The sequence below is a fragment of the Bombyx mandarina genome, chromosome 05, assembly GCF_030267445.1.
Source record: "Bombyx mandarina strain Sakado chromosome 05, ASM3026744v2".
NCBI lineage: Eukaryota > Metazoa > Arthropoda > Insecta > Lepidoptera > Bombycidae > Bombyx > Bombyx mandarina.
Window position 1 is genome coordinate 3847017 of NC_143212.1, and position 25739 is coordinate 3872755.

Sequence of the window (25739 nt, forward strand, 5' to 3'; positions counted from 1 at the left end):
ACGATTGACTTCCCCACTGTGAAGGAATAACATCGTGTAATAAAAATCAGACCAGCAAAATAATAATTTGCGTAATTACTGGTGGTAGTAGTACCTCTTGTGAATCCGCACGGGTAGGTACTACCGCCCCGCCTATTTCTGCCGTGAAGCAGTAATGCGTTTCGGTTTATATGGTGACGGTGGTACTGTGTCTATGGGTTCCAGTAATCACTTAACATCAGGTGGGCCGTGAGCTCGTTCACCCACTTAAGCAATAAATAAAAAAAATGAAATATGACATTCAGACAGTTCCGTTTGATCTTAAATTAGTAGGCATCTACCTAAAGTGTGCCTAGAGATAAGATATAAGGTTGTTGTGATAAATGTTAAGCAAACTTTTCCATGATAAGTCAAGCGACCTTTTAATCAAAATTGAAAACTGAATGAATTATGCATTTGGAAATTAAATAGCATGCCGTCACTTCCATGTGTTTGTAGTACTATGGTTACGTTTTTTTTTCGGCTCCACTCTAGAATGTGTAATGTGTCACACTTGTCAAGTGGTTATCGTGGACATTGATCCGGCGGTAGATTCTGCAAAGCACTGCTCTAGCTAGGGTTAGTGTTAGCAACGACGTCAGGTTTGAGCCCCGTGAGCTCACCTACTAGTTCGGTGAATCTAGAATAACCCCTCGAGGTTACTAGATAAGGTAGGGAAAAAAGGCATAATACATTTAAAATATACTTTGGAAGTATTAGATATAGTATTTAACATTCAAATTGATTGTTTGTACTGCGCTAGTTTAGAATTTAGCAGCGTCTGGATAGAAACTGAAGTTTGTCAGGGGCAGTTAAAATTGACATTTGTTAAGTGTCAATAATTATAAGTCTTAATTATTGTACTAGCTGACCCGGCAGAGTTCGTAGTGCCTCAATTGATAAATAAAAGACTTTTGTATAAAATAAACTTACAACAAACAAAAGGAATCCGTCCGACAGCGACGGGGGACACCTCAAAGGAAAAACAAAATTGTTTTTTTTTTATATTTAATTCCGAGCATTTTCATATTTATTTACCTTTTAAACCTTCTTTGGACTTCTACAAATAATTCAAGACCAAAGTTAGCCAAATCGATCTAGCCACTCTCGAGTTTTAGCGAGAATAACGAAAAGAAGAAAAGAAGAATAACTAAATTTTTATATATATAGATAACTATGAGCCCTACAAGCGACGCCGATATTTGAATTCAGCAATTCAGCTGAAAAGCACCTAACAACGAGCCATAGCAGGATCGTTGACTGGCCGCTATCATTTCAAACGTCTTTATCTGGCTCCCAAAACATTAATGATCGTGATTATAAACGATAACCACTTGAACACGTCTCCGAATCGATAATTTCGTTTCGCTCAATTGTAAATTTATATTCATATGTATGTGTGTCGTTTCAGATGAACGACGGCGGGACCAATTGAATGTGATAAAGAAAAACTTATATATTGAGTGCTTTAAAAAAATAACTAGTCAATAGTGGCGAAATAATACACTACTCGGATTTGAATAAATAAATTAAAAAAAACGGATTGAAGTATTTTTCGAAAGGTTCTAAAAAAAAAAAACTCTCAAATCATTGGATATTCTAAATTCGATTTTTTTTTTAATTTAAAAAAAGTTTCGATTGTATGATTGAAAATACGAACGCTGACTTTTTTCTCCTAAAGTGAAATAAGTGAAGACGCGTAGGAATAATTTAAAAAAAACGGGTCTAATTTACCGTAGATAAAAGTGTGAAGTGTTTTTTTTAAAATTGTAATAGAGACTCAAAGTAAGTATTAATAAATAATGACGTTGAAGGAACATTTAACAAACGGACTGTCCAATCCATCTGAGCCTCATTCGAAGCTGTTTTTGATGAACGATAGTTCTAGAAGGGAGTCGATCAGCGGTAGTGTGATGGACGGGCTGACAATAGAGTCGAGTAAAGCAACTTACACCGTGTACAAAATAAGGTGGCTGATATTGACATTGTTCGTATTGTATTCAGCTTCGAATTCGTTCCAATGGACGCAGTACGCGATAATCGAGGACACGGTACTGTCTTATTACGGCGTCAGTAGCGCCGTTGTGTCTTGGACCTCAATGGTGTACATGATCACGTACGTGCCCCTGATATTCCCTGGAAGCTGGCTGCTGGACAAGACGGTGAGTTTTTATTTATTTATTTAGGTTTCGTGTAGCTTAAGTGTAATTTTAGAAAAAGAAAATAGTTTATAATTATAAATTTTTTTTATTGCCCTTGTAGGCAAAGGAGCTTACGGCCCACCTGACGGTGAGTGGTTACAGTCGCCCATGGATTTCAGAAATGCCATAACAGAGCCAAGCCGCTGCCTACCGCTAAGTGACGCCTATGATGACATGACAATGTAACCGGTGGAACGCCGATAAAGTGGATAGGCGAATCGATAGCGCCTGAAGTGTACAGTGATAGCCTGTTTCCAGCCATGATGTTAGGGTTACCACGCTTTTTTACTGGTGGTAGGACCACTTGTGAAAACGCACGGGTAGGTACCACCACTCTGCCTATTTCTGCCGTGAAGCAGTAATGCGTTTCGGTTTGAAGGGTACGGCAGCCGTTGTAATTATACTTGAGACCTTAGAACTTATAACTCAAGGTGGGTGGCGCATTTACGTCGTAGATGTCTATGGGCTCCAGTAACCACTTAACACCTGTGATCTCGTCCACCCAACTAAGAAAAAAAAACCCTGCCAAGAATGAACACAATTCTCTATGCGTTTGAGGCCTTTCTCCTTTTAAGCACGTCACAGGCAATTAATTCAAATAAGCGAACCAATTCGCGCGTTTGGTGACTGTTAGTCGTAATCTACACATATATTTTATGATTCTCGATCGGACGATGTCAGATGTTTAAGATTTGCCCAGATAAAAGTGATTAGGCGCTAAGTCTAGACGATATCAAGTGGGCGTGGTCTTGTGTTGCGAACTATGAAAAGTCGTCGTCGTCTGATGTTTCGAGTCCCTTCTGGGTGAGCCCGTGCTCACTCGCTTGTCGCTGGCTTGTCGCGGGAAACCCGGGCCACCTGTAATCCTTTCCTCCTAAAAAAAAAGATAAAATAAGGTCGAAGTTCGCCGTGCACTCGTATCAAGCGATACGACTAAGCGGCTATTCATACACGTGCTCGCAAAGATAATAAGTTTGTGTAATTCCTGGTGGAAGATAATTTGAACTTCTATTCTACGTTTTTCTACCGCGAGGCACTCATTTTTTTATGATTGAGGGCTTACTTGTGGCTCGGATGCCTTTCCAATTTCACAAGTTACAGTTGATGTCGTCGTGGCTTAAAGGATGAGACGTCTGGTCCATTCGTATCTAATGCAACGGTGTTCGGATCCCGCAGGCGGGTACCAATTTTTCTAATGAAATACGTACTTTTCAAATGTTTACGATTGACTTCGTAAACCGACCTAACAGCTCAAGAGTTCGGGAATGAATCTACCACCGGATGGGAATCGCTGAGAAGATCCTGCTAGAAACTCAACGGGCTGATGTTTAGCTTAGGTTGCAGGCCGAAATCTTTGCCGAGTTCGACGAATACGGTTACCGGGGAAGCACTCATGCAATTCCAATTTTAAATAGTTTTATAAATATTATCAAGGCCAAGCGGCGCCGGCCTGTCGCATATGGTTTATGATTCTCGTCAGCCCAGGAGTCCATAGTGGGCGCCGAACTTAAGGAAACGTTGAAATATGTAGACTGTAGTGTTGACATTTAACTATTTTAATTATGCAGACGGTTAAATTACTTAAACAAACAGGGATTAGAATAATAATTAGTGATTAAGATTGACCATTACGTGTGACGCTGTCAACAAGAGAATGAATGACTCGACGTTAGCCCGTCATGACAAACGCAACTTCTTTCGGTATTACCCGCTTTTAATTAAAATTACCATTTAGTCGAATTAAAAACAATTCGTCGTAATAAAAAAAAGCAATAATTTACCGAAGATTATATAAAAAAAAGTTGATTCTCATAATTTACTGATTTTTATATTATTTAAAAATGTCGCGCTTCGGTATGCATGGGTCCATAGCCTCATGTTTCAGTAAAGTGGATGGTGATATTCACGTTGTTGTAGCTATGGGCTTCGGTTACTATTTTACATGAGAGGGGCCGAGAGCTCGTCGGTCCAAGGAACAAAATACACTACGATCACTTCGTCCCGTGGAAACTGACAATCCGTCTGCTGTACATCTGTATTACGAACTAGAACTGAATTTAAAGAATAACTGTACGCCCCTAATAAACTCCATTTACATATTTCTTTTACGGTTACATCTGGAATTTGGTAGACATTTGAATTTATTCGACGAATAACAAACACCTTTGTCGTCGGCGAAAAAGAAAACTATAAACTATTCGAAATGTCTGATTTAATATATTGACAACAAACTTCAGATTAAAGTGTGAAATTGGCTTTAATTAGGCCTACGACTCGTGAAAATCGAAGAAAATACTGAATCTAACCCGCAAAAATTATAATTTGCGTAATTACTGGTGGTAGGACCTCTTGTGAGTCCGCGCGGGTGGTACCACCACCTTGCCTATTTCTGCCATGAAGCAGTAATGCGTTTCGGTTTGAAGGGCGGGGCAGCCGTTGTAACTATACCTGAGACCTTAGAACTTATATCTCAAGGTGGGTGGCGCAAACTATACCTGAGACCTTAGAACTTATATCTCAAGGTGGGTGGCGCATTTACGTTGTGGATGTCTATGGGCTCCAGTAACCACTTAACACCAGGTGGGCTGTGAGCTCGTCCACCCAGCAAAGCAATAAAAAAAAATCTCCCTCTAGTTTGTGGATGCGCCATTTTGAGAAGGCGGCACGACATGAGAACCCTCTCATCGTAGCCGCTGGAAATTACATACCCGACCCAGTAGACCGAATGGTAAACCGTCGACGTCGCCCAAAGCACGTCATTACGGATCCTCCTGATCCATTAACGGTGCTTTTAGGCACCACAAGCACCGGTCACCGTCCTCGTCGAACCCGTCGCTTGCGACCAAGGGCTCGACGAGCGAACTAACCCATAGACACAGCCCACTGAGTTTCTCGCCGGATCTTCTCAGTGGGTCGCGTTTCCGATCCGGTGGTAGATTCTGCGAAGCACTGCTCTTGCTAGGGTCAGTGTTAGCAACTCTCCGGTTGAGCCCCGCGAGCTCACCTACTAACGTTAGGGTGAAGCTGAAATAGCCTCTCAAGGCTATCTATCAGCATAGGTAGGATTTAAAAAAAAAAAAAACTAGTTTGTTTATTTAAAAAACCTCAGTATATTATTTACTACCACGAAAAGTATCTGACACGTGGTAATTAAAATGTTAAACTCTTTAGAAATGACTCTTTGTTGTCCTAGACTTGTGTTATCACGAGTTCTTTATGAATTTCAATAGTAATTTTACAAAACGTACTATTAGTTTAACAATCGTAACGCATGCTAATTTTTTCGCGACTCTGTACCATCTATTGTTTTTTTTTTAACAAAAAACTTGTATTCCGACCAAGACTGATTTAAAAAAATTTCAAGGATTAAAAAAAAAAACACATCACACAATAGCTGTTCGTAGAATGGGACGCGTGTCGTTGAATCGATAACCGTTATAAAAACTCTACGAATAAATATAAAAAAACTTAATAAAATGTAACAAAATGAAATTCAATAAAAACATGAAATGCCATTGTGCGAGGGAATATGTTTAGATTTAATAATAGATGCCGGTTTTTTTTTAAACTTTCGTGACTGAATAGATACTACATTAACTCGTACAAGTTTGGGAGTTGCTACTTTTTTAAACAATGTAGCTTAATAGATCTGTTAACCATCTATCCTTGTATTATTGGTGCATTTGACCTTCAGACATCTACTTAACAAATGTTCACGATTAACTTCCACGGTGAAGGAATAACATCGTGTAATAAAAATCAAACTCAAAGCAAAATTATAATTTGCGTAATTATTGGTGGTAGGACCTCTTGTGAATCCACACGGGTAGGTACCACCGCCCTGCCTATTTCTGCCGTGAAGCAGTAATGCGTTTCGGTTTAAAGGGTAGGGCAGCCGTTGTAACTATACTAAGATCTTAGAACTTATATTTCAAGATGGGTGGCGCATTTACGCTGTAGATGTCTATGGGCTCCAGTAACCACTTAACACCAGGTCGGCTGTGAGCTCGTCCACCCATTTAAGCAATAAAAAAAAGACAGCTCGTTGAGTTTCTCGCCGGATCTTCTCAGCGGGTCGCGTTTCCGATCCGGTGGTAGATTCGGCGAAGCATTGCCTAGGGCTAGTGTTAGCAACGTCCTCAGCTTACTCGCTCGGCTACACTGGCATTACGCCTTAGGTTACCAGCATAAGTAGGAAAGAAAGGTGCATTTGGACATAGATGTTAAATACGCAAACGTCACATCGCCATAGGGATTTTCTATGGAATTAAAGATCGAATTCTCATTTGGATTGAAATAAGTCTCATTACGAGCGATTTGAATTGTCACACGAAACTCATCCGTATAGATTGATACAAAAGCGAAAGTAAATGATCCGTGAAGGGTTATGTACTGAATCACCGATACGTTCCTTCCTATGAAGCGAGGTGATTTCACTTCACTGAGTTCTCTCTGAGTGAACGGGGTTTCTGAATGTGTATAAGACCTTTTGTTTCCATATTGTAAAGTTGATTTTCTAAGTATAATTTAAAAGGAAATTTCCAGCTTAAAGTAAATGTAAAGTTTATGTTTATGAATTCATACACATACTGTAAAGTGCAGTATCGGAAAAGTTGAAAGCCGTTATCAACTTCTCTTCTTAGTCGAATACTTCATTGCTGAAGGTCGTGTCTCTGAAAGCCCTTCGTGGCTCTTTGTACCATTAGTTTCCATTTGCTTCGGTTTTCGGCTTCTCTCTTATGCAATTATAATTAGGCAATAATAATTTAATATTAAAACAATAATAAAATAAGACCACGCTATATTTATAAACATTAACAAAAGTAAAACATTAACTGTCCCCTTTACACTCATAAGCTAGACCGCGCGAGAGAGAGATGGGCAGACTTTTCATGCTGCGCATGCAGTGCGACATCACGCCGCGCGCTTATTCACAAACACTACACAAGCGCAAAGTGTGAATGCGTTGAACGTGAGCTACATGGTAGGCGGAGTCCCCACCGAACGTGGTCTCGCCTTGTCGCGGCGGTGGGGCTTAAGCGTGCACCCCGATACCGTGGAGCAGCGTTGTCTGCACAGGGGTGCCGCGAACAAAGAGGACTGCACACCGTGTTCCCGTTTTCCCACCTTTGCTGGACAAAGGGTGCGTGAAGCGGGAGATGGCTCCCTTCTGGAGTCCTCTTGAATGCGAGGCCATGTCCCCAGCAGCTTTGGCTGCTAAAGGGGAAGGCCCTCCAGAGGAGGGTACCGGTACGCCGGCGTGGCCACACCGTGGTCAGACGTGTGGGTCTGTCAGTAATGGTAGACCCCACGTGGATGAGAAGTGAACCGGAGGGCACTCCCTTCCGGTCGCTGGTTGCCATGTCCCCGGCTGCCTCTTGGCGGCTACAGGGGAAGGCCCCCCAAAGGGGGGTACCGGTTTACCGGCGTGGCTTCGAAGAAGCACACCGCAATCCCTACCGAGTAGGGGACGGGGGCTGCTGCCTAGCAGGAGCCGTGAGGATGCGAACCTCTATAAAAAATGCCCCAATCCCAAGTTTTTGACACCTGACGATGGGATGAATGGCTGGAGGGAGTCTAGTCCCAAGGGTTGTCCCATACCGTAATCCCCACTTGGTGGGGGGCGGGGGCCGCTGCCTAGTAGGGGCCGCGAGGATGCAAACCTCTATAAAAAATGCCCTAATCCTAAGCCTGTGACGTGCCCGGTGATGGGATGAGTGGCTGGAGGGTGTCCAGTCGTGAGGGCCGTCCCAGGGGACCGACCCCTGGTTAAATAACAAAGGAACGAAATTAATGATGGCAAACTTACAGAAAACATTACCCCAGGAGGGTACCACTCTAGGTGGAGAATCCCTCCGTGCTTCCACCTCGGTGGGAGCATGCTGCCCCACGTATTCTGGGGGGGGCAAAGCATACCACGATGAAGGGGGCTGTGCGACGGGCAGCGGAAAACCCGTCGAACCGAGGTGTGCCAGCGCTGGCTCGACGCGCTCTGCGCTCGTCAGCGACTGCGAGGCGGCTGGCCCGAAAGGGAAAGTTAGGCGGAAGAGAAAGGCGAGGGGAGTTTCTTCCCGCGAAGGGGAGGGGGGGCAAACGTCGTCCTCTGACACGGATGCCCCACCGGAGAAAGTGGTGGTAGTCTCCGATGCGGCCTCTGCCGCGGAGGAGATGCCGCCTCCTAAAGGGAGACCCGCCCGGGGGAAGGGCGCACCGTCACCGGCGCCGTCATCGGCGTCGATGTCTGTCGCCTCACTGGACGGGCGGACGACAGAAGAGGAGGAGGGCGGTCTTCAGGACCCTGCCTTGGTCATAGGCAGGGCCATGAAGACCGTCAAGTCGTATGCGGCGACCAGCACCAAAACCAAAGCCGCTGGCCGCAGGCTGCGAGAAGTGGTCTCGCGAGTCTCGAAGGTTCTGCCTTCGGTTGCTTCCGCCAATGACCAGGTGGTGCAGCTGATGGCGGAGAATTCGAGGCTCCGAGCACAGCTACAGGCACAGCAGCAGCCCGATGACAGGGTTGCTGCTACCAAGCGGGTAGCCGCGACGAGGTTGTCGCCCGTGTTGCCACGTGCCGCTGGGTCGCGGACTCCTCCGGCATCTGTGCCGGCGGTGTCGCCGCTGGTCTCCGGGGTCCCTCGGGGTCCCTGTCCCTCAGCGGTGGCTGGCGACCTGTGGCCTGTGCTGCCACCATCGCGCGCGGTACAGCGGCGTTCGCGTCTCCCGTCGCCGCGGTCTAGGGAGGCGACGGCCGTCGAGCGGCAGCAGGGATCCTGAACGGCCTGCGTCTACACATGCCGCGGTGTCGGGTGCTGCAGTGACCCGCTCCACCACCGTACAGGTTCCAGCCACTAGGGCGGGTCCGGGGCGAGACAGAGCCAAGCGGGGGGGCGGCGCTAACGCGAAGTCATCGCAAGCGCCTCAACCCCGTCCGCTGCCTCCGCCCCCGTCTAACATGGACGAAGGGTGGAATGTGGTGGCCCGGCGGGGTGCCAAGAGGGCCGTACCGACAGCTCCCTAAGTGGGTGGAGCGCCGGCCACCGCGGCGTCCCAGGCTGCTCCCCAACAGGGTCGAGCGCCTGTGGCCGCCAATAAAAAGAAGACGAAGAAGAAGTCGTCGCGCGCGCCGCGGTCGGCGGCAGTGGTCTTAACGCTGCTGCCGGCCGCCGAGGCCATGGGCGTGTCATACGGAGATGTAGTCTCCCGGGCGCGCGCGGCTATTGATCTTGACGAGATCGGGGCGGGGGAGGGCCTCCGCTGTAGGCTGACGGCCAATGGGGCCAAGCTACTAGAGTGTCCCGGTGCCGATAGTTCCGGCATCGCGGAGCGTCTGGCGGCGAAGCTCCGTACGGTTCTGCCTGAGGAGGAGGTTCGAGTGCACAGGCCGGTCAAAATGGCTGAATTGAGAGTGACCGGCCTGGACGACTGCACCACTAAGGATGAGGTGGCGGCGGCTATTGCCGCCCGGGGCAACTGCGCCCTGGAAAATATAACTGTAGGCGAGCTGCGCCTCGGTTATACCGGGGCTGGCTCTGTTTGGGTGCGTTGCCCGGTAGAGGCGGCCACCTCCTTGGCTGCTCCTCCGCCCGGGAGACCATCGGGGGAACCGGGCAGGTTGCGCGTGGGCTGGATAGCGGCCCGCGTGCGCCTTCTTGAACCACGCGCCTGGCGGTGCCTCAGATGCTTCAGCACTGGGCACTGCCTCGCCAAATGCGTGAGTGCGGTTGACCGCAGCGGATTGTGCTTTCGCTGTGGTCAGCCTGGACACAAGGCGGCCGTGTGCTCGGCTGCGCCGCATTGCTTATTATGTGCGGCGGCCGGGCGCAAGGCTGACCACCGGGCCGGGGGCAAGGCCTGCCCTCCGGCCAGCAAGAACACGGAAAGAAATCGGCGCCGCCAAGCTAAGCGGCGTCAAAAGAAGCGGTTGGCCGGGGGAGCACCGGCCGGCACTTTGTCCCCCGCTGAGGCGTTCGCGCCCGATAGCGGGGGCAATGGAGTAGGGGAGGGAGCGATGGATGTGGGCCAGCCTTAATGGATCACACCTATCGCTTCCTCCAAGGAAACTTGAACCACTCCGCTGGGGCTCAGGACATGTTGCTCCAGACCATGGCGGAGTGGTCAATTGACGTGGCTGTGGTCGCCGAGCCATACTTCGTTCCCCCAGCGGATGACTGTTGGTTTGGGGACGTTGATGGCGTGGCGGCCATACATATCAGAAGATCCGCGATGGTTCCCCCCCTTTTTTTTTTTTTTTTTTTTTTTTTTCGGGTATAGGGCCGAACCTCCTACGAGGTCCCCGCGCAAAAGGGGCGCGCGGGGTATGTGAGACTCAACGATCTGCATGGTGTTGTGAGCAGACCGCGGGCCCAAGGATTTTAGAGCCCACCCACTAAACGACTCCCCTGCACTCTTACACCCGACGTCCGATCCCCTCCGAGGTCAGAACCCGGATGAGGTAGGGGGGCTACCGCGGTCAACACTACAACCAGACGGCGCGGCTCACCCCAAGGACGCCCAGCCGACTGAGCCTTCGAGGCGAATCGAAGGCTCTGAAACGTCGGCCGTCTCGGTACGGCAGCCCGTCGGGCCGCCCGGACGGTGCCGCTGGTGGCCCGGAATACCCCGCTGGACCAGAACCAGCCTGCCGGGTCGGGACGCGATACACCGTCGACCGGTCGCTCTATTCACTCCACGGCAGCGCGCTAGAGTGCTGGTAGCGCGCCGCGCGGCCTCACCCCCTCAGGTCGCCCCTTGACCTTCACCGGGGGGAGGCCGCTACCTACAGGGGCCGGGACGTGCGGGCGTATTCCCGCCTCCGGCCCCCGGCTCGACGGCGACGGATTGGTGCGGAAAGGGAAGAGCTCTCCCTCTCTCGCTCCGCCGCCTCCTTCTGCGAGATGGTGGACTCGCAGAAGTCGAGCATCGCCTTCCAGGACGCGTCGCTGCCGAGCATCGTAGCCACGACGCGCGGCAGCGAGAGGTCCTCTCCTATGACCGCGACGAGGGCGGCGCGTTGCTCGTCGAAACCAGAGCAACGCGCCAATGTATGTTCCGCTGTGTCTTCCTCGTCGCGGTCCGCGCAGTGGTGGCACTGCGCCGTCGGTTCCCTTCCGGCTATCTTGAAGAGGTACCGGCCAAAACACCCATGGCCGGTCAACATCTGCGTCAGCCGGAAGGTGAGGCATCCGCGGTCGCGGCCCACCCAGTCCACGAGAACCGGGCGGACCGCCTCGACGGTACGGATGCCGGCCGACGGGTCCGCCAAGCGGCGAGACCACGCCTCCAGCACGGACCGCCGAGATTGGAGCCTCCGCGCTCGAACTACACCTTCGCCGGGGCGCCCTTCCCCTCTAGAGCGGAGGTCGCTACGCCACCTGTAATCAGCAGCGAGCGCCTCCGCCTCCAGGTCCCAGGGTGGCGCCCCGGCGAGCAAGCACGCCGCCTCGAAGGAGACGGTGCGGTATCCTCGGATGGCCCTGACCGCGATCGCGCGCTGCGGACGTCGCAGCGCGGCGACGTTCTTGCGGGTCAGGGCCTGGCACCATACCGGAGCACCATATAGTGCCATCGACCGCACCACCCCCATGTATAGGCGGCGCGCCGCCTCATCGGGACCCCCGACGTTTGGAAGGAGCCGGCTCAAAGAGCCGGCCGTCGCCATCAGCCGAGGGCCCAATTTCTTAAAGTGAGCGCGGAAGCTCCAACGACCATCCAGTTCGAGGCCAAGGTACCTAAGACCGGTCACCCCGACCCCGATGCGAACGCCTCCGATCACGAGGTGGGCATCCGCAGGCGGCGCCCGTCCCGGCCCGTGAAATAAGAGGGCCTGGGTTTTTTCGAGCGCCACCTCGAGCCCCAACCGTCGGATCCTTGCGACGACGTTTGCCACACCTGCGCAAGCCAGACGGGCAGACTCCCGGTAGTCCCTCCCCGGGGCTACGACCAGCGTGTCGTCAGCATAGCAGACGACACTTAGCCCGGGGAGGGAACCCCATAGGGCGCCCCGCAGGACCCAGTCGTAGCCGATGTTCCACAGCAGGGGGCCCAGGACAGACCCCTGCGGAACACCGCGCTCGACGGGGAAGCGGTAGACCGCCCCACCGTGTCCGACGCATACGATCGACCTGTCCTCGAGATAGGAGCCGATCAACCGGCGGAGGTACGCAGGGACGCCGTGATACTCCAGCGCCCCCGCGATCACCGACCAGGGCAGGGTGTTGAATGCGTTCCTTATGTCCAAGGACACCGCCATCGCCACCCCGCCCCGGGATACGGCTTCGTCGGAGAGGGCACGCACGCGCAAAATCGCGTCGATCGTCGAGCGGCCCTCTCTGAAGCCGTATTGCTCCGCCGAAAGATCGGGACCCGTCCCGGTCAGGTGCCGGACGATGCGGGCAGCCACGATCCTTTCCAACATTTTGCCCGCCTCGTCCAGCAACACGATGGGGCGATAGCCCGCGGGTGAGTCCGCGGGGCGCCCGTCCTTCCTCAACAGGACCAGTCTGCCCGTCTTCCATTTCGACGGGAACCGTCCCGACTCGAGGCACGCTTCAAAAAGCCCCCCGAGCCGGTCCCCTAGGGCCTCGAAGGCCAAGTTCCAGACCCGGCCGTGAACGCCGTCAGGGCCAGGGGCCGCGTCCTTCGCTCTCATTTTGGACACGGCCGCATGGATCTCTGCCCCCGTGATAGGAGGAGGAGGCACCTCAGCAGCGGGAACGCTTGGGCGACGCGGCAGCGTGCCGCACATTGCGTCCATCTGGGGGGGTTCAAAGCTCCCCCCCGCTGCCGGCGGGAAAAGTGCGGAAACGATTTCCCGCAGCTGCCGAGGCTGAAGCCGCTCGGTGACCGGGAGCGCCCACGGTTGCAGTTTCCTGCGCACCATCTTATATGGACGCCCCCAGGGATCATCGTCGAGCGACTCCAGGAGAGTCTTCATGCTCTGTCTCTTGGCCTCGCCGATGGCCAGCTGCAACGCCGCCTGCTTTTGGCGACATTCAGCGTGCAGCCGGGCCGCTGTCTCCGCGAATGTAGCGTCGCGTCGACGGCGGCGGCGGTGGCGTGCGCTCCAGCGGCGCGCCCTCACGCACTCCTCGCGGAGTCTCGCGATCTCGGGCGACCACCAGAACGCACCCCCACGTGGTGCACGAGGGCCGACCCGGGGCATGGCGGCATCACAAACTCTAGCCATAGTGCCCCGGAACCAATCGACCTCCGCATCCACGTCCGCAAGCCGCGCGGGTTTTGGCTCCCACGCAGCAACAGCGGCCGCCTCCATCAGCAACTCCTTATCCATCCGTTTCAAGGCCCATCTGGGGAACGAACGGGCTGCACCTTGCGGGAGCTCCTCCTCACCGCGGGCGCCCGCAGCTGACGCCGACGACGACGACGACAAGGAGGAGGCGGAGAGCTCGAATCGGACGTATCTATGATCCGAGAGCGTCTCCGCCCCCTCGAGTACGCGCCAGCCGCGGGTTCGGCATGCGACGGACGGGGACGCGAACGTCACGTCCACATGAGACTGCCCGTTCCACCGCACGCAAGTCGCGACCGAACCTCTGTTTATGAGAAAGAGGCTGGTCGCGATCGCCCACTCCGAAAGGGCCTCGCCTCGCGCATCCGTGCGGGGGGAGCCCCAAGCCGTACATTTGGCATTGAAGTCCCCCGCGACGATGACAGGGCGGGACCCGAAGCGGTGTAAAAGCGCTTCGAGCCCGCCCAAGAACTGTTCGAATTCGGCGAGGCTCCTGTTCGGAGAAAAGTACGCCCCGATCACGACGGTCCCGTCGATCCTAGCCGCGACGTACCCGGATCCCCTGGCCACCATATCCAAGGGGGGTAACGCCGCGGATTGTCTTATTAGTATGGCCACGGAGCCGTCGACGTCCCCGATCCAGCAGTCCTGGTCAGTGGGGACGAAGTACGGCTCCGCGGCGACAACAACGTCGATTGACCACTCCGCCATGGTGTGGACGAGGAGATCTTGTGCCCTGGCGGAGTGGTTCAAATTACACTGGAGGAAGCGATGGACGCAACCCATTATGGGGCTACGTCCATCGCTCCCTCGTCTGTCCCGCCCTCCGGCTCGATAACTGCCGCGGCGGGAACTGACTCGCTGGCTGCCCTTATTGCAGCCTGCTCTTTCCTCTTCTTGTTTTTCTTACCGCCCCTCCTCGTTTTGGTAGAGGAGGGAGCGGACTTACACGCCGGGCCCCCGGCCCGGTGGTCGGCCTTCCGCTTGGCCGCGTCACACAAGACGCAGTGCGGCGCGGCTGTTGTGCAGGAGGCAGCCTTGTGCCCCGGTTGGCCGCAGCGGAAACAAAGGTCGCTGCGGTCCACGGTCGAGGGACACTTGGCGAGGCCGTGGCCGGTGCCGAAGCACCGAAGACAACGCCACGGCCTGGCGTCCTGCAGCTGCACGTGGGCCATTATCCAGCCCACGCGTAGCCTTCCTGGGCTGTCGGAAGGCCGACCCTGTGGAGGGGTGGCCAGAAGAGTTGCCGTTGCGATCGGGCAACGCGCCCACGCCGTCCGGGTTCCGGAGTAGGTTGCCCGGAACTCCCCGACTTTTACGTCGGCGAGGGCGCAGTTGCCCTGCGACGCGATGGCCGCGGCGACCTCCTCCTTGGTTGCGCACTCGTCGAGGCCCGTGATTTTTACTTCTCCCATCTTCACGGGCCGCGCGATGCGTACCACCTCGGGGTCCGGCACGATCTCCCGCAGGCGGACTGCCAGTTTTTCCGCCGCGGCGCTGGTATTGGCGCCGGGGCATTCTAACAGGCGGGCCCCGTTGGCCGTCTGCCGGACCTTCAGGCCACCCCCCACGCCGAGGGCGTCTACGTTGACACCACCGCGCGCCCGGGTCATCACCTCGTGGTAGGTGATGCCCTTTTCTTTGGCGGCCGGCAGCAGCTCCACTACTACTGCAGCCGACCGCGGGGCACGCGGTTTCCTCCGTCCATTTCGGCCCCTTGGCTCTACTCGACCCTCTTGACGGGGAGCAGTGGCCGCAGGGGTAGGCTTGGGGCGCGGCGCAGCAGGTGCCGCCACCTTCTTGGGCATGCGCCGCACTACCTCCGTCCAGGCCTCGTTCATATTTGCCGGGGCTGGGGGCAGTGGGCGGGGCTGGGGGGTTGGTGCCGATTTGGCGGAGTTGACGCCCCCTTTCTTTTTGTTACGGCTCCTGCCGGGCCCCGCCTTCGCAGGCTGGGACGGGACAGGAGCCGCCTCCTGGGTCTTAGACTGGCTGGTAGGCCTTGAGGGCGAGGGTTTTGGTGCCCCCGTTGTCTGGAGCTGCCTTGCTGGGACAGCAGCGGCAGGACGTGTCGCGGGTGTCACGCATAATTTCGGTCCGCCATACGTGTTCACGGCCCTTGCAATCCTGCGAGGCGCCGGTACAGGGGGACCGTTCTTCAGCTCATGGGCGAGGGGCGGTCTCGCGCGCTCCACTGTGGAGCTCCTCGCCTTCAGCATGACGAGCCGCCGCCTTAGCTCCTCGACCTCATTGGGGTCTTCGGCTTCGGGCAGAGGAGGGACAGGAGCCGAGCTGCGTTGCCGCTCGATGAGGTCGGCAACCATCGTGCGCATCTCGGCCATGTCGACACGCAGCTGTCCATTCTCGGCCCGAAGCCGGCTGTTTTCTGCAGCAATCTGCTCAAAGCGGGCGTGCAGATCTAGTTTCCGCCGCAAGCCCGCCCTCTCCGCGGTTGTGGTTCGGAGTGGGTCAGAGGGACCCACCTCCATTAGGGAGCGCTCTAGGCGCTCAACCTCTCTTACTTTTTTTAATTTGTTTGCCTCACGGCAGGCGGCCCTGGACTGCGCCGAGGAGGCAGCAGCCAGTCCGCGAGATGACAATGTGTCACGTTCGGTGGCGAGCGGTGCCGCAGCAGCCGCTGGCCCTTCCGCCATCGCCATATATTTGGCGCTGGCGGGCTCACCCTCCGAGGAGTCAGACGGAGCGGAGGACGCCGGCTGTCGAGCCGACTTCCGCTTCCGCCGAGTCCGCTGTCGAGCGCTATCGACGAGGAGCGCCGGCGTCTCCCGCCCACTGGACGCGTCGCCCCTCGCGGAGCTTCGCGCCGAGTGCAGCGAGATGAGGCTGTCGCAGCGCTCAAGGAGCACGGTGGGGACTCTGTCCCTTACGCGACCCGTGCTGTCGCCTCCTACATCGTGGCAGTGTTTGCCCCCCCCAGAAACGGTGGGGCAGCGTGCGGCCGATTGCTCGACCGCACGGAGGGATTCTCCCCCCGCGGAGCGGGAGGTACCCTCCTGGGGTAATACTATTTTAACAGATGCCATTTTCATTTTTCCTTTTTGATTAACCAGGGGTCGGTCCCCTGGGGTCTGGTTGGTACCCTCGGGACTGGACTCCCTCCAGCCATTCATCCCATCGCCGGGCACCAGAGCTTAGGATTGGGGCATTTTTTAAAGAGGTTTACGTCCTCGCGGCCCCGTGCCTCGTGGCAGCGGCCCCCGTCCCCCACGCGGTGAGGATTACGGGTTGGCCGGCGGCCCGCCGAGTGCAACGAGCAACACGGCAGACCACCGCCCGATGCTCAAAAGAGCTACAACGACGAAGCCACGCCGGTATACCGGTACCCCCCTCTGGAGGGCGTGCCCCTGTAGCCGAAGCCACCGGGGACATGGCTACCAGCGGCCGGAAGATGCGTAAGCAACACCGGCTCACTTCTCCACCGAAGGGCAGGCCAAAAGTGGCCCACCGTCACCCATGGGTTACGTCCGAAACGGGTCGGACGTGACCCGAAGAAAAACAAAAAGGGGGAAGAAAGGGGAAAAGAGAGGGAGCCCGAGCGTCTCCAGGAGGAACACCCCCTTCAGCGAGTGAAGGGCGTGGAGAGCCCGCAACTCCCCCTGCTGGTTTTGGTCCGCGTCATCCGATCTCTTTCGTCGCAAAGCCTAACTAGGCTACCCTACTCCTACGCCTAGCCTACCTACCTAACACCTAGAAATCCTTGCAACGAAAAAGGCCGGACGATACCCCTGGGAGAGGGACTGTTCCCAGAGGATCCCGTTATCCGCCACCTACGGACGCGCCCGGTGGAAGTCCAGCAAAACTCCCCCACAGACGGAGCCCCCGGCCACGCAGAGTGCGCGCCGGGGGGCCCGCCCAGGTCCCTCGGGATGGTTCCCCCCCTGGCGATGGTGACCAGGGGCCCCGGGATCGTCGCGGTACAATTAGAGAATATCGTCGTGATCGGGGTGTACTTTTCTCCGAATCGGCATACCGTCGAGTTCGAGCGGTTCCTGGACGGGCTAGAGGTGATCACTCGTCAACTCGCTCCCCGTTCAGTGATACTGGCGGGGGACTTCAATGCGAAGTCTGTCGCTTGGGGTTCCCCATTCACGGACGCTCGTGGTAGGCTGCTGGAGGAGTGGGCGGTCGCGGTCGGTCTCTGTATCGTTAATAGGGGCTCGATCGCGACTTGCGTGCGGTGGACGGGCGAGTCTATCGTGGACTTGACGTTCACGAGCTCGCCCGTCGCGCGGCGCATCCTCGGCTGGAGAGTGGTGGTGGGGGCGGAATCGTTGTCCGATCACCGGTATATCCGGTACGATCTTTCTGCCCCCGCGCCGACACCGGCTGCAGGTGCCCGCGGGGTTGACCCCCCGCAGAGTGCATCCCGGTCATTCCCTAGGTGGGCACTGAAGCTCCTGAACAGGGAGCTCCTGGTGGAGGCCTCTATGGTGGCGGCGTGGGCGCCCGCGCGCCCACAACCTGTCGATGTGGAAACCGAGGCCGAATGGTTCCGGGGCGCGATGCACCGCATATGTGATGCCTCGATGCCCCGGGTCGGCTCTCGGCACTCTGGACGGCGACAGTCGCCCTGGTGGTCGCCCGAAATTGCAAGACTGCGTGCGGTCTCCATTCGGGCGAGCCGCCAGTGCACTAGACACCGCCGTCGCCGCCGCCTGCGGCGCGACGAGCCCGTCGCGTTCGCGGAGGAGGAAGCTCGGCTGCACCGCGAATATCGCGCTGCGAAGGACGCCCTGCGGCTGGCCATCAGGCGGGCCAAGGAGCAGAACATCGAGAGACTCTTGGAGGCGCTCGAAGCGGATCCGTGGGGGAGCCCATACAAATTGGTACGCGGCAAGTTACGCCAGTGGGCCCCCTCTATGACTGAGCGTCTCCAGCCCCAGCAGCTGCGGGACATCGTTTCGGCGTTGTTCCCGCGGGAGCGGGAGGGTTTTGTCCCTCCCGCTATGGGCGGACCGTCTGACACCGTCGACGGCCAAGCTCCTGCTGAGGTGCCCCGTATTACCGAGGCAGAGCTCCGGGTGGCCGTTGTCAAGATGACTGCGGAAGACACGGCCCCCGGCCCGGACGGAGTCCACGGCCGGGTATTGGCCTTGGCCCTCGGTGCCCTGGGGGACCGGCTCCTTGAGCTATATAATGGCTGCTTGGAGTCGGGACGGTTTCCGTCGCTCTGGCGGACGGGTAGACTTGTGTTGTTGAGGAAGGAGGGGCGCCCGGTGGATACAGCCGCCGGGTATCGTCCTATCGTGCTGCTGGACGAGGCGGGAAAATTGCTGGAACGTATTCTGGCTGCCCGCATCGTTCGGCACCTGGTCGGGGTGGGGCCTGACCTGTCGGCGGAGCAGTACGGCTTCCGGGAGGGCCGTTCGACCGTGGATGCAATTCTTCGCGTGCGGTCCCTCTCGGACGAGGCCGTTTCTCGGGGTGGGGTGGCGCTGGCGGTGTCTCTTGACATCGCCAACGCATTTAACACTCTGCCCTGGACCGTGATAGGGGGGGCACTGGAGAGGCATGGAGTGCCCCTCTACCTCCGCCGGCTGGTTGGGTCCTATCTGGGGGCCAGGTCAGTCGTATGTACCGGGTACGGTGGGACCCTTCATCGTTTTCCGGTCGTGCGTGGTGTTCCACAGGGGTCGGTTCTCGGCCTCCTCTTGTGGAATATCGGGTACGACTGGGTGCTGAGGGGCGCCCTCCTCCCGGGCCTTCGCGTTATTTGTTACGCGGACGACACGTTGGTCGTGGCCCGGGGGGATGATTATAGGGAGTCTGCCCGTCTCGCCACAGCGGGAGTGGCCCTCGTCGTCGGAAGGATAAGGAGGCTGGGTCTCGACGTGGCGCTCAGTAAATCCGAGGCTCTGTGGTTTCACGGGCCGCGGAGGGCGCCACCCGTTGACACCCACATCGTGGTTGGAGGCGTCCGGATAGGGGTCGGGGTGCAGTTGAAGTACCTCGGCCTCGTGTTGGACAGCCGGTGGGCTTTTCGTGCTCACTTTGCGGAGCTGGTCCCCCGATTGATGAGGACGGCCGGTTCTTTGAGCCGGCTGCTCCCGAATATTGGGGGACCGGATCAGGTTGTGCGCCGCCTCTACGCGGGGGTGGTGCGATCGATGGACCTGTACGGTGCACCTGTGTGGACTGAGCCGCGCAACCGGGCCACTATGGCTCGGTTCCTGCGCCGGCCGCAGCGCACCGTTGCCATCAGGGTCATCCGAGGATATCGCACCGTCTCCTTCGAGGCGGCGTGTGTTTTGGCGGGGACGCCGCCATGGGAGCTGGAGGCGGAGTCGCTCGCTGCCGACTATCGGTGGCGCAGCGAGCTTCGTGCTCGGGGCGTGGCGCGTCTCCCCGAAAGTGAGCTGCGGGCGCGGAAGGCCCATTCTCGGCGGTCCGTGCTCGAATCGTGGTCGAGGCGATTGGCCAACCCCACGTGGGGGCTACGGACCGTCGAGGCGGTTTACCCGGTCTTTGATGACTGGGTGAATCGTGGCGAAGGACGTCTCACCTTTCGTCTGGTGCAGGTGCTGACCGGGCACGGATTCTTCGGGAAGTACCTGCGCCGGATAGGGGCTGAGCCGACGACGAGGTGTCACCATTGTGGACACGACCTGGACACGGCGGAGCATACGCTCGCTGTCTGCCCCGCTTGGGAGGTGCAGCGCCGTGTCCTGGTCGCAAAGATAGGACCTGACTTGTCGCTGCCTGGCGTCGTGGCGTCGATGCTTGGCAGCGATGAGTCATGGAAGGCTATGCTCGATTTCTGCGAGTGCACCATCTCGCAGAAGGAGGCGGCGGGGCGAGTGAGGGAAAGCTCTCCTCACTACGCAGAAACCCGCCACCGCCGAGCGGGGGGTCGGGACCGGGGTCGTATCCGTGACCTGGCCCCCTAAGAGTTAGGGGTCCCACCCGTTTTGTGCGAGGAGGGACCCAGACGTGGGGTGGCGTGCTTGGCACGCTCACCCGCAATAGGAAGCCGGGTGATGGTAGACCGCGTTCTCCCGAACGCTCTGGGGGAAGGTGTAACGCGGCGCCATCAAAGCGGGCTCTCGGCCCGCTGAACGAGGGAACCGGTGGTCGTGTCGCTGGCGGCCACCGGTCCGGCGTCCGTGGGACGGTGGGATGGATGTAATGTGCTCTGCGTCAACCCTGTCCCGCCGTTTCAATAGCCCCGACTGGGCTCCGGCCCGGTCCGAGGTAGGGCGCCGGTTGTGAGCGGCAGGAGTTTTTAGTGGGTTCAACTCCCACATACCCCACCTGCCGCGCGGGTGGGGATCCGGCGATTTTCTCCTGTGGAAAAAAAAAAAAAAAAAACATGGTAGGCGGAGTGGGGTATTAGGTTTTATTTTCGTTACGGAATTTCTTGATTCGGTCGCCGCGCTCAAAGCCCGCGATAAAACTATGCAATAGCTTAAAAAAACATGATAATGTATTGACGTGATAATCTCTTCTCGCGTGACGTCAGAGCTAGCAGTTCGAATAGTTCTGCTACTGACGTTATCACATAATATAATCGTCTAAAAAGCGACTTTACAAATTTTGTTTCTTTCATTCTTTTGTCTTTGAAGGTACTGTTAAATAACACAAAAATAGATAACCTCGTCTGGGTCTCTAGGATCAGAAGAACTAGTTGATAATAGTCCCAAATTAGAAGCAAAGGAATTATCTATGAGTTGAAGGGTACAGAGATAAGGGCGTAGTCAAACCCATGTCCTGCAGAATATGAAAAGAGGTCTAGTTATTGAAAATATTTAAAACTAGCGACCCGCCCTCGCTTCGCTTCGGAAACATTAAAACACACATGAAAAAAAAAATTTAAAAAAAAATTAAAAAAAGTAGCCTATGTTCATCAGGGACAATGTCGGCTTCTAATGGAAAAAGAATTTTTCAAATCGGTCCAGTAGTTTCGGAGCCTATTCGAAACAAACAAACAAACAAATCTTTCCTCTTTATAATATTAGTATAGATAAAAAATAAGCAGATAAAATGTTTATTTAAAATATTGAATCTATATTTGGTTTTCATTTTGTATTCTTAGCATGTAACATACATGTCATTAATTCATTATGTGTAATAACCAAATCCCTATAATGTAATTGAACCTAGAATTATTCAAAGAATTACTTTTCTTCAGTTAACTCTAGCAGTTGAGTGAGCATTGGTGAACACAGTTCATGTAAATGAAGCAATCTTAATTAAATCAACATTAGGAACGATTGATTGAATTCGAAAACAATTTTACAATTAATCATCATGATCCACATTTTGCAACATAAAAGAGAAAATTTCACACAAAAATCTGAAAACAAACAATTACCGGAATCCAAAACAAAAACAAACTTCTGTAATTAATCTCGATTAAAATTCGGTGAGTGGAATTATCACTTCGGCGCGGAGTTTGGTTCGTTTGTATTTTAATCGATTCAACGTATTATCGATATACTTCTTTTACGTCGGAATTGTTTCTTTGCTGGACGAGAGGCACGTAAACAGGTGAGTATGCAATCCCATTAGTGCAGTATGTTTTAAATTCGTTTCAAGGCTCGGAGTCACACCACACCACTTTTACTGGTGCCAAACCTCTTGTGAGTCCGCGCGGGTACCACTACCCTGCCTATTTCTGCCGTGAAGCAGTAATGCGTTTCGGTTTGAAGGGTGGGGCAGCCGTTGTAACTATACTTGAAACCTTAGAACTTATATCTCAAGGTGGGTGGCGCATTTGCGTCGTAGATGTCTATGGGCTCCAGTAACCACTTACCACCAAATGGGCTGTGAGCTCGTCCGCCCATCTAAGCAATAAAAAAAACACTGTCTTTCACATCAAGTGCTTTATCTTCTAAGTGAGGTTATGTATTGGGAGTGGTTTTTGCTAAAGGTTAGATGTACCACTCACCCTCTTTGTCAGTCTCCATGGTCGGGAGTACATTCTTATTGAGTTTTAACATAAAACTTTAGCAAACCCTCGAATTCTGGAGATGGATGCTTCCAAATTTTTTTTTAACTTTCCACCGTCGGGGGTCAGGTGGCGGAAAATTATCCCATGAAATCAAGCATTTTAATATTCTCAATACAAAAACGTTTTCAAGATTATCCTATCAAATCAGCACGCTCGCTGATATCGCAACAATGTATAGTGTCACTGTCTTACTCATTGAAACTGTAACCGATAAGAAGAACCTAATCGTAAAACACATTATTGTTGACGTTACACAAACAAGTACTTATGTAGTGTATCTCTTTGTCTGCTGTGGTCTACAAATATTCGTTTTATTGTTACGGAGACATGTGTGTTTATCGCGCTTATGGGTTTTTTATTGTTTTATGGCCTTAAGATATAGTCGGTAGGTATTTAATGGCAATAGGAGTCGTTTAGTTTTTTATCGTAACCTAAATAATAAGACGGCCGGTCTACACCTATCGAGCGATGCGACCTGTGCCGGTATTCAAATCTAATCAATTTCAAGGAAGTCGTGCTTATTTATAATATTCACAAATGGCTAATAATACCGTAACACAACAAGTTACACCCGGAATATTTATTATTTGTGTATTATTTGTGGTAAACTTTGAAATGTGTAATGGTGTAAAACTATAATGTACTGGTATCCGAGAGACAGAAAAAGAAACCGAGGTAGACCATTTAGGAGATGGGTGGACGACATTAAGGCAGTTGCGGGAAGCACATGGACCAGAACAGCTGAAAATAGAAGCTTATGGAGGCAGTTGGAGGAGGCCTATGTCTATAATAGACAAACAGACAAAAACTGATAATAATATAGGTAAAAAAAAAACAACTTCCATAAAAATTTAATTAATATTAATACCACTACTTACTTAAAACATAGTAAAAAAAAAAGAAATAATAATTGTATATGTAAAAAAAATGTATTTGTCTGAATAAAGGCTTTATTATTATTTGAAACTAGCTTTTGCCCACGACTTCGTCCGCGTGGAATAGTTCACAAATAAATATGCAAAATTAAATGTATATTTTTCAATATTTCTGAGAGATTTTCTTAATATTTGTTTCCGTAAGAACCTTGTACAGAGTATTAGAAAACTACAAAAAAAAAAATAAGCCAAATCGGTCAAGCCGTTTTCATGTTATGTCGTGACAACGGAAAACGGGTTTCATTTTTATATATATAGATGTAAGGTTAAAGTCTTAATTGGATTGTATGGGGGCTCTCCCACCCACTCAGGACTGTTTCACAGCAGAAATAGCTAATATATTGGATCTACCCGTGCAGCTCTCAATACGCCCAACAAATAAAAGTGTAGATATATTAGAGATGGGTACAGGTATAAAAGATTCAAGTAGTATTAGGTAATCCAGGTCTCTGTTGCTACGCATTAATATAATTTAGTAGCGGTAAGTCTTGTGTGCCCCGTATGAGTTTTTTGACGTTCTCGATAGCGTAAAAGTTAATTCAAATTTGTATGGAGTTGGAACATTTACCGCTAGGGGCGCTGTTCTAACTGCAAACAAATTTGAGTTAACTCTTACGCTATCGAGAACGTTAAAAAACTCGCACTAGGCACACTGGTACCGGAACCTTTGTTGGGTAATGGCCGGATAGACTTAATCCGTTCGTGATCCTTTGAACTAATTCAGTGGTATAGTGTGTATTTTTGAAACACGAACTGGCACTTTTTTGCATGTTGCACTCTGTGCTTTCAATTTTTATACAACTGGGATTAGATTAAGGAACAAAACCTACTGTATTCGTGCATTAAAATCATTGCTCACGGGTATTTGTTTCGTTTTAAAGTTTTTCTGTGTATCTGACATATGATGACTTAGTTAACCATTTTTTTTGAACGATTTCATATTAATATATAATTGTTGTAGACTGCGAGAGGCGTAAAGTATTTGAACAAAAGGAAATTCGTATTTTAAAATGTAGTAAACAGGCATTGTGCGAGAAGATGATAAATGATTCCTTCTCTCCTATTCACAAGGCAATATGACGTTTTGGGTTTACAGCGTAGCATTCATAGTTTCAGCGTATTAATATGTTACAAGTGTAATTGCGTAATACAATAGCCTCTTAATTTGCTAGTGGTATTGTGGGTAGGTCCTTTTTTTTATTGCTTAGATGGGTGGACGAGCTCACAGCCCACCTGGTTTTAATTGGTTACTGGACCCCATAGACATCTACAACGTAATTGCGCCACCCACCTTGAGATATAAGTTCTAAGATCACAAGTATAGTTACAACGGCTGCCCCCACCCTTCAAACCGAGACGCATTACTGTTTCACGGCAGAAACAGGCAGGGCGGTGGTACCTAACCGCGCGGACTCACAAGAGGTCCCACCAGCAGTAATCTAGTCCTTATCTACCGTGACGTATTTTGCTATTACTAGTGGTCCCGCAGTAGTCGAAATTCGACTATAATTAATTGGAATTGTAAGTTTCTATACTATTATGATTGTATTTCATACTTCTATAATCACAAGTTTCGCCAAGACTACACTATAAAAAATATTAACAAAGACAAAAAATATTTAATCTATTCTCAATTTGACAACAGACGCCAAGAACAAAAGTTTGCAATAAATAGTATGCATGCGTGTGTGCGTCAATATGATATGTAGTGTGTGTAATGTTTTCTTTATTGATTTAATGTATCTTTTATGCATTATTTTAAAAAAATATTAGCATTGTGCACTTCTTCTCTATATTCTCCATAAGTGTGGAAAATTTCATACTCCTCCGTCCGCCCAATTTTCGTAAAAAGGGATACAAACTTTTTGCTATATATATATAGTTTTGTTATATAGATTTGACGTGCGTTTTTTGTTTAAACAGTAAAACACCCGTTGTTTAAATGCAGTTAAGATTTGTAGTTCGGGTTTCAAGGTGAGTTATGTTTTCTAGTGCCTATTACCGCTGGTAACTACTTAGGCTTAGGTGCGCCATGGGCAGGTACAACCAACAAAGAGGAAAAAAACATTATTTGCTAACTATCTTTATCCTTATCATATCACCAACACTTCAAAGAAATTAAAGGAACTTTGCGATTCCTCATGAAGTATCAATCAGCTATCTTAATCTATAAGCCGGAACTAAAAATTTATATCGATAGATTTTGTAGCTAACACGTACCTAAGATTGAAATTTGAAAGAGATATAGCTAATAATATATTACTAGTGGTCCCGCAGTAGTCGAAATTCGACTATAATTAATTGAAATTATAAGTTTGACCGTTATTATGGTTCGATTGTCAAAGACTATTTATTATACCTACTTC

General features: G+C 52.3%; 1 protein-coding gene and 1 pseudogene across 1 annotated transcript in view; one reads left to right on the forward strand and one right to left on the reverse strand.

The window, feature by feature from the left end:
- Positions 1–1674: 1674 nt before the first annotated feature.
- HisT (Histamine transporter) overlaps positions 1675–25739 on the forward strand; it is a 77901-nt gene continuing 53836 nt past the window's right edge. Inside the window, exon 1 of the mRNA XM_028178342.2 lies at positions 1675–2180. Coding sequence (XP_028034143.2) covers positions 1821–2180 — 360 coding nt within the window. The 5' untranslated portion in view covers positions 1675–1820. The remainder of the gene's footprint in view (positions 2181–25739) is intronic.
- On the reverse strand, positions 7438–8875 carry LOC149502909 (uncharacterized; annotated as a pseudogene).